Consider the following 9,997-nt stretch of genomic DNA (forward strand, 5'->3'; position numbering starts at 1 on the left):
CGATCTAGCATGTAAAGTTACGAACTTTATGTACATGCGTGGGACTATGAGCTAAAAAGACCCTAAAAGAAGCTCTTAAGTTGCATGGGGCTTTCCATGGATGCAAAGGCAGTCCCTTTCTGCCTTCTAACTCCTTAAGGGGCCTGGATCTGAAGCCTTAACCACCAACCACGCTTGCAATCATGGTTGGTCACCAAGATTGGCTTATAAAAGCCCTAAATCTCCCGAAAAGGGATCTAATGCTAGAAGGAGCAAGGTGTCGACTTTATACCTTCCAAGGACTATAGATGATGCACAAGCTTGACTCTTTCTGGTCTCCTCTTGATTCCTCTTGGTTTTTCCTTCCTTCTTGTCACCACAAAGCACTAAAACCACTAAAAATCCCTTAGATCTTTCACAACACAATTAGGGTTCGAAATGGGGTGTTTTATGAGCATAAAGGGGTGATGGAGGCTGCATAAGGTCGTTTAAATAGGGTGAAAACCCTCATATTAGGGTTTTGTCCAGACGGGGACTATTCGTCGAGTCTGGACGCCGACTCGTCGAGTAGGTTATTAAACTCCTGTGTCCAAGTCGCTCCTACTCGACGAGTTGGGCCATCAACTCGCCGAGTCTTTGGCCAAAAAAATGAATAATACTTGAATGAAATACATACCAGGAACCGGGTGCTACAGGTGGCGTGACGTTTTCCTTGAAAGTCCTCAAAGTGAGATATCTTGCAAACTACAGACAACAATTATGAAATTTTGTAAAAAAAAAAACAACTTATTAACTTATTAACTTTACTACCATAATAGTTAATCCAAACAATTCTTAAAAAACTCATTTTCTTATTACCATATGTCAATAAATCGTTTTATTTAAAAGTCCTCTTGAATTTCAAAATGAAATCTCAAACACCCTCAGAAATTTTATGGAGCCTATTGTGAAACGAAGAAAGTTAATGTTTCTGAGCCATCGTGCTCATTTCACAATGTGCATCCCAGTTTTGTAGACCCCTATGAAATGGGTATCATACTACTCTATTTTTAGTGATATTTATTTCACAAGGGCTAACTACGAAAATGAGAAAAAACGGTGACGTTTTAGATTACCCACCATGCTCATGCTGATGCTCATATCGCGGTATACATGCCTATTTCACATGACCCTCTATGAAATGTGTAGTTATCGGTAAAAAAAATCATGTAAATTTTAGCTAATTTTGGTAAAATGCTTATGAACATTAATATCTTCGTCATTTTCTTATATTATTAAAGTTTCAAGTTTGAAGTTGTTGTACGTGTACACTATTGACATGGTGCTAACTGCTAACACCACAAAATGGATTAAAGTTACTCAAAATTTTAATATAAATATTGGAAGTTTTGGGAGTTAGAATGTATAAAAAACTGATTGGTTATCAAACTAGATTGAAACCTATACAGGTAGAGCAACAATGATATTAATCCTAATAAATATTTGTTCAATAGACGAATCAACATCATTGGTAGGGTTGTTCACTATTCGGATAAAATCGAATTATCCAATTGGACAATTTGGATTGGACTATTTGGTTCGGATATTCGGATTTTTGGATTGGTTTTCAACAAAACCGAATTATTATTTTGGATTTCGGATTGGTTTTTGTTTACAAATTAAGAACCGAATAGTCCAAAAAAACCGAATAAACATTTATTATTTATCTATTTATAATATATATTTATAATTATTTATTAATTTTGTATTTTATTTTTTCAAATATGTTCAAAACGTTTCACCCGATAAAAAAACATTAATATGCATTTTTTTTTGAAAGTTTTATATCTATAAAATATTTTACTATAATATATTTTTTTATTAGTTGTTTATAAATTTCAAATCAGAACTAAATTATTTGTTTCTGCTTCTTGTGTAAAGTTAGGTAATATTATAATTATATGTCGTTTTAAAATGTTTCGGTTTTTGAAAACCGAATTATAAAAACCGATCCAACTGAATTGTACTTGGATCGGATCGGATCGGATTTGAATTTAGTTTGGACAATTCGGATCCATGTTTTGAAAACCGAAATCAATTTGGATTTACTTGATTGGATCGGATCAAACCGATCCATCCAAACGAACACCCCTAATCATTGGAACAAATAAAGTATTTCTTTATGACTTTCTGCATACCAAGACAATATAATTCATGTTATATTAGGTTGAAGAGAATGATCGCATGATTATCATTCCTTTTTGCCCTGTCACAGTAACTCCATCTCAGTTTTACCATAACTTTATTATTCTCTTACTACACACATGGAATGATCAAAATGCATGCTATATTTATTTTTTAAACTATTTAAGCAAATTAATTTAAATAAAAACTTAAAAGTTCATTAATTGGAATAAAATATACATAGCAAGAATTAAAACATAAAAACTTAAAAATACAAAAAATAAATAATTACAACATGCTAAAGTCTTTCAGAAAACTCTTTTTCCAAATAATTTAAAGGATCATGTTGAAATTAATGTTTTGAACTTTCGTAATTATATTCCAACAAATCAATGTTTGTGATGCGTTCCACTATTAAATATCTTGTCTCTTATTTCCATGTATACCATTCGCTACCGGTCTCTATTTGTTATGTCTCAGGAATAGTTTTATTTTCGTCATACTTACATATTGTTCTTCTTCTGTGCTGTATAATATATATATATATATATATATATATATATATATATATATATATATATATATATATATATATATATATATCTTCAAGTTTTCTCTACTAAATAAGTACCAAAATTTAGTTTTTATGTAATAAGGTTGGTTAAGATTTATATAGATTCAAAATTTGAAATAAATTAAAAAACTAGTCGTTTGGAACTTTGGAAGAGAGAGAGAGAGAACACGCCATACATACGAGACGGTGTGTATTATCGTGTCAAACCCATGGTGTTTACCACCAAGAGCAAATCTAAGTAAAAAGATAGGTGGGTTCATCCACCTAATTTTTTAAATATATTTATATATTTTATAGGAAAATTTTAGGATCTAATTTTTTTTTTATTAGTTGGACAAAAGAAGTAAGAAATAGCCTTTAAACAACATAATACATAGCTTATTTGGGGGCATGAAGGAGGAAAGAGTCACATGACTCCAAGAAGAAAGTAGTTTCCCAATATGAAGTTTAGTGAGGCGTGGTTTAGACTCGTTTTACTTAAAGTTTAATTTTGTTTTAGTAAATAAAAAAAATTAAAGAATGATCGTTTTAGCTCGGTCTTTTCGGTGGGCTCAGGTTGGTTCTAGACCAACTTGATTTTATACATGTTGAACCTGATTTTCTCTTGAACCAATCGGTTGAACCCAATTATAAAATCACATGGTTTTCTATTTTAGTTTCGCAACTACTTACACTCCCATCCTAAATTGCTTTTCATGAGCATAGATATTATACTAAGTGTAGGTTTTACATACATAAGTTTCTATCATATCACAAATTTATTTGATACAAGAGACAAGACACCGTTGATTAAACAATCACATGTATGATGTATCGATTTATAAAAGAGTTAAAGTCAAACATGTTTAGAAACAGAATAAACTTCAATTTTCGCTAAGACAACAAAACCCTTGATTGATTGGTTCATCACATACATGATTAATAAAACATCAAAATCAACATTAAACGTGTCAAACAATAGGTTCATGGAACCATAAACAAAACAACCAATAAACTAGTACTCACTTTTTTTATATATAATTTTCAACAATTTGTACATTTAAGAAATATTGTAAAGGAAGTAGTAGATTGCCACAATATAACGTTACAAAACTTACATAATATTGCGTGAGATATGGCATTCTATATTTTGCTCATATCCAATCACTAACGATCTCTCTATATATAATATAATATATACATATACATTATAAAAAAGAAAAGGGTAAAAACGTAAATAAAAAGGCTCTATTATATCTCGACGAGGCAACCCGACTGTACAAACCCAGAGAACTCGTCGGGGACGTCCACCTTTATCAATTTACCATTTTGCCCTTGGTTGGACTTTTCTATCACAAAAATCGCTTGAGGTGCTCCTTGGTAAGCCGAACCGGTAACCACGGAGCAGTCCCCAATGTCAACCCCGCAGGTCCCGACTTGAACCGCCGGTTCGACCTCATCCCAAGACGTGAAATTACCGTTTTGACCAACTGCCACACATGACCTAGGGCACCGACTCACTCCCCAAGCTTCCTCCACGCGCCGCCATGTGCCGGTGGTGGTATCGAAAACATCCGCGCTGCTTTTGAACCGTCCTTGGCTGTCGGTTTCGTAGCCGCTCACGACCCAGAACTCTGACCCGATGAACACTCCTTCGCACTCGTCTCGCTCCTCACTCATCGGAGTTAACTCGGTCCACTCGTTGGCGGAGATATCGTACACCCACGCGCTGTTCAGAGCGTTTTTACTCTCGTCGTGTCCACCGGCGACGTAGACTTTCCCGTCACACGCGCCGGTAGCAAAAAAGGAACGAGTTAATGGCATATTAACTCGTTGAGTCCACCTCCGAGTAGTGAACTCGTAAACGAAAACGTCGCGAATGGGTTCCCAACTCACCGGGTTCCACCCGCCCATCAGCACTAGTTTCCCCTCCGAGCTTGTGACCTGGCAAAACAACGGCAATCCGTCTGGGTACTTGGGGACAGGGTCGATTTGGTCCCAAATACCTGTAATTGGATCGAAAACCGATAACCCGTATTTCGGTTGTTTTTCGGGTTTAACATTTGATGTAGAGTGAATCGGAAGCGATTGGACAAAACAAGCAGCTTTCCGTGTGAACCCACTTCTTTTCCGGTGGTAATAGAATTCCCGGTTTTGTATCAGGCGACGCCACCGTTGACAGACATGAGAGGCGACGTCGTGAGCTCCATAGTGCAAACGAGTCAAACACTCTAGCGCTATTTCATCAGGTAAACCTGGGATCAATTCGGTGAGATCAGGATGTGATTCCATTTCAGAGAGATGATTTTGGAAAATTGCTATTCAGATTTATTAATTTTCAGGAGAAAATTGGTGGATTAGAGAAGAGGGAAAAAGCTTCACGAAGAAATCGGTTAATGAATTCGGATATTTATAGGAATGAGTGTATATAATCAGATAGGGATGCTTGTGACATACTATCTTGAGCTCTAGCAGTAAGATGCTTACACGTGGCATATACTGATAGATCGTCGGGTGAAAGTATCTACGCGATATTTGAAAATTTAAAATCATGTACAAATAACTGAAATAAGGGTTTCAAAGTTTAATGGGCTTTTTATCAACGACGTAATTATTTGAGGGTTATCCATTAAATAGTAAATTACTCCTTTGGTCCCTATGGTTTGCTTAAATTCATATATTTGTCCATGAGGCTAACTCCATCTACTTATTGTTGGGCTTATATTAAAAATAGTCTAAAAACTACGAGTTTAACAATGAAAATATTTTAAAATAAATAATTATAAAACCATTTTATACTCGATTATCATACAAGACATAAAAAAAATTTAAAACAACCGTAAAAACAACTACAATCTTTGAAGTTTTTGATTTTAATAGGAGATTGAAAATTAATGAAGTGTGATAAATGACTCAAGTAGATGCTCTCTTTGTATATCCACCACGCAAGGATAAATCACCAAAGATGCTAGTCTTTATTTGTTTTAGGGCCAACATCCTCAATCCTATCAAGGATTCCAGATCTCTAAAATATCTAAGGATCCTTAAACATATCCAGAATCTCGGATGTTAAAGGAGTCGCAGGTTCCCGAACATACAACAGGATCCTAAACACCGTCATTATTATTTCCTAACAATTTTAGCGACTATATTTCTTATTTAATTTTTACATGTGCAACAATGGTCAACATAAGACTCATTCTCAGTGAAGAAACGTTCCAATAAGGCTTAAAACCCGAAAAAAACAAGTCAAAGCACTTGCAAACACCAGTTCAACAGGATCGTAGAAATCTCGGATTTATAGTTACTTAAACTAGACCATAAATACACTTGTAAAACTGACACAATTGACACAATTAGCTGACACATTACTCGTTTGGACTCACTTTTAGGGTTGTTCAGTATTTGGATAAAACCGAATTGTCCAATTGGACAATTTGGTTCGGATATTCAGATTGGTTTTCGACAAAACCAAAATATTATTTTGGATTGGTTATGGTTTATAAAATAATAACCGAATAGTCCAAAAAAACCGAATAACAATTTATTATTTATTTATTTTTAATATATATCTATAATTATTTATTAATTTTGTAATTTATTTTTTGAAATAGGTTCAAAAAGTTTCACATAATAAAAAATATTAATATGAATTTTCTCTCAAAGTTTTTTATCTATGAAATATTAGAATATAATATACCTTCTTAATAGTTGTTTATAAATTTCAAATCATAACTAAATAATTAGTTTTTGCTTCTTGTGAAAAATTCGGTAATATTATAATTATATGTCGTTTTAAAATGTTTTAGTTTTTAAAAACTGAATTATAAAAACCGATCCAACCAAATTGTAATTGGATCGGATTTGAATTTAGTTTGGACTATTTGGATTTATTTTTGAAAACCGAAATCAATTTGGATTCACTTGATTGGATTGGATCAAACCGATCAATCCAAACGAAGACCCCTACTCACTTTATCATTTGTAATCGTATCATCAAGCTCATCTCTGTAATTTACATTCAAATCAATAAGATAATACAAGGCAGGTAATCATTATCACCTCCCAAGGTTTTATGTCGGAGATCCTAGCAAAGATCAAGACATTTCCTTGTAAACCACCTGTGTTATTTTGATCTCAATTCCATATTCACATTAATAACAACACCACATCCTCTCATGCAATTTGGTTAATATCCTTCTGATTGATTTTTGACCAAAACAATTTGGCGTCCACCATGGGGCAGTGGTGTTCATAATTCTCGAAAAATCATGTCTACACAATCAACCTCATCTTTTTCCTTTATTCCTCCTATTGCTTCAAAAAATCTTCCACCACCTCCAAAGCGGACCCCTAGTTAAAGGAAAACTTCTAATGCATCGAAGAATAACACTTCTCCAATCATTATCCATGGGAATCTAAGATCCCAAGGATATCGAGATCTTTCTGCTTTGATCTCTCGTAAGGAACTCTTCTCTATGATGAAGACGTTGACGCAACATGTAACGTCCCAAAAATTATGAGGTAAAAATTCCATTTTTAATTCAACCAAAACATCAGTTATCTTTTTATTCAAACATTTAAAATTATATCATAACAAAACATTCATCACAGTACAATCCCAAAATTATCATATTACGGAAACATGGGTGGATATGCTGCGATCAAGCCGAGCCCTTCCCTTTCGAACCGGAAGTACCTGAAACCATAAACATAAAATCATAAGCACAAAGCTTAGTGAGTTCCCTAAAGTACCACATACCATACATACCATTGGGCCTAACCCGCATTTTGGGCCCTAGCCCCACCAAACCAATGGGCCTAGCCCATCATACAAATGCAAGAGTCACAGAGACAGCTAGCGCCCTATGTAACATACAATAGGCCTAGCCCTTCCTGATCTATGGGCCTAGCCTAACATACAAATGAGCCTATCCCTTCCTGATCTATGGGCCTAGCCTAACATACAAATGATCCTAGCCAACATACAAATGGGCCTAGCCCAACATACTATGCAAGAGTCACAAAGAAAACTAGCATAAAATATCATAGTGGGGCGACATTGGTGCCTTCGACCCACGGGTACAGTGAGGAGACTCGCCTCAATCTACTGATAACCAAATAACTGCTCGGGTCGCTGGACCGGATAATCTCGCACCAACTAACAATAAATATAACCTTAATTAATAATTAAACCAATATCCCTAAAACCAAGGCCCAATCTATAATCCATCTTTCTAAAGGGTAAACGACCATTTTACCCATCCCAAAACAGGTCCAACATCTCATGCCCAACCCCCAAAAGGCACAAAATGGACACCCTAGGGTGTACGCCTCGTGTACTAGAAGAGTACGCACCATATACTCACTACCGAAACCCAAAATACAAGACGTTGATGCACGAAACACGGATTATGATGAGCGTACTCCTATGTACGCCCAATGTACTCAACAGAGGGCCAAAATCCCAAAAAAAAGCTCTTAATGGTTAAGACACGAAATCCAAACTCAGATCTGACCCTAAATGATGGCTTAACACGTAAAGTTGGCAACTTTACTCCTTTGCATGCCTTAATGGGACCCAATACTCAATAAAATCCATAATAAGCACCCAAACTCATGCATGGTCCAAAATAATTTATCAAGTTTGCATTTTTATGAACAAGGGACCTCAAAAATGCTAAGATCTATCATCCTCGTCTTATGAAGTAGATCATACTCTCATGCAAGACTTAAAGGACCCTAAAAAGCACAAAAGCAAGCCCTAACTAGATCTACACTAAAGAGCCATAAAGGTTGTAACACCCCGACTCCCAGGTATAAGTTTTAAAGCCTTACATACATGTTTATGGACCTACTCGACGAGTTGGTTGCCCTAACTCGTCGTGTAGAGGCGGGTTAGCCCGCATGGATTATTGGACCAACTCGACGAATCGGAGGACCCTGACTCGACGAGTAGGAGCTGGAAAATGAAACCCTATTTTCCAGGGTTCTGCACTATATTTAAAGGGTCATTAGCCTCCACCAGCCTCCTTTACCGCCCCCTTGAGCTCAGAAAACCCTAATCGTGATTTTACTCCATTTTGTGTGTTAAGAAGCTTGGAAGGTGAATTTCTGGAGAGGACTTGAAGTCTAAGGAGCTTGGAACAAGGAGAAGCTTGTGTATCTGATTTCTACTTCATATTGGCATCATCTGGAAGGTAACAAGTCGTTACATTGATTTTTCTCTAAGTTAGATCTCTTCATGCTAGGTTTAGGGCTATTTCTAGGTTGTTATGGAGTTATTTTGGGTATTGGCCATGATGTGAAGTTGTAACTTCAGATCTGGACTCCTATAGGTCCCAAATTCATAAAGTTATCAAATTTACCTTGTATTGACCTCTCACCATGCCCTAAACCTCATTCTAGACTTGGTTTTGGTGTTCTAAGCCTATAAGACCTTACATACACATAAAGTTTGCAACTTTACATGGAATCTGTGTCTTAGGAAGCTAGATCTACAACTTGGAGCTTTGGGGTAGCTTAAAAACGTCTGAATGAGAAATGGACTGAAGGGACTCAATGAGTTGCATGGTTAACTCGACGAGTCCGATGAAGATTGGCCGTTGGTGGTTTCTGCATGAACTCAGCGAGTCAGTGAGATGAATCGACGAGTCAGTTAGGGTTTTTCCGACTTTTGGACACACATGGACTCGATGAGTTGTTTGGAAACTCGGCGAGTCAACTAGGGTTTTCACATTTTCTCGAGTTCTGTAAAGACCCGACGAGTTGGGTCAACATGGACTGTTGACCTTGACTGTTGACTTTGACTGTTGACTTTGACTTTAACCAAGGGTTGACCAGTTTGATCGCTGTGGGTATTTTAGTAAATTGGGAATTTATGGAAGTGGTCCTATAATGAATATAGGTGCTGGAGTTCATGGCTGTGATTAGAGAGTTTGATCTTAGCACTAAAGTTCAACATTTTTGAGGCGGGTTCTTCTCACTATATCAACAGGGTCTAAGGCACCGATGCTGGCCCTTTTGGATTTGTATCCGGGTTTATTGCATTATATGCTTATTGATTTGCATCCTGGTAGTTAGGATGGTGATATGCTTAGTGACCTGGTAGGCCAGTTTCCAGGTATATAGGATAATGCTATGTTAGTGACCGGTTAGGTTGGTATCCTGATTATAGGATGTTGCTATGATTTGTGATCTATTGGATCGATATGACTGTTATATATGCTAGCATATGATAATTATGTGCTGAAGGCCAACATACCCAGGGCAGAATGGATAGACTACATGCCCGGGAGGGCG

At 36.2% G+C, this 9,997-nt stretch overlaps 1 protein-coding gene across 1 annotated transcript; it reads right to left on the reverse strand.

The window, feature by feature from the left end:
- Positions 1–3,763: 3,763 nt before the first annotated feature.
- LOC145092605 (F-box/kelch-repeat protein At2g44130-like) lies at positions 3,764–5,088 on the reverse strand. Its single transcript, XM_079030562.1, has one exon. It carries the CDS (start codon positions 4,985–4,987, stop codon positions 3,947–3,949), a length of 1,041 nt encoding a protein of 346 aa, XP_078886688.1. The 5' UTR covers positions 4,988–5,088; the 3' UTR covers positions 3,764–3,946.
- Between the last annotated feature and the right edge of the window lie 4,909 nt (positions 5,089–9,997).

Source organism: Lactuca serriola, chromosome 1 (genome assembly GCF_051521515.1).
Source record: "Lactuca serriola cultivar US96UC23 chromosome 1, Lser_US96UC23_V15, whole genome shotgun sequence".
In the NCBI taxonomy this organism is placed as follows: domain Eukaryota; kingdom Viridiplantae; phylum Streptophyta; class Magnoliopsida; order Asterales; family Asteraceae; genus Lactuca; species Lactuca serriola.

What these genes read in the sequence shown, in the direction of transcription:
- LOC145092605 (XM_079030562.1), bottom strand. Translation starts at nt 4,987, where the DNA reads ATGGAATCACATCCTGATCTCACCGAATTGATCCCAGGTTTACCTGAT.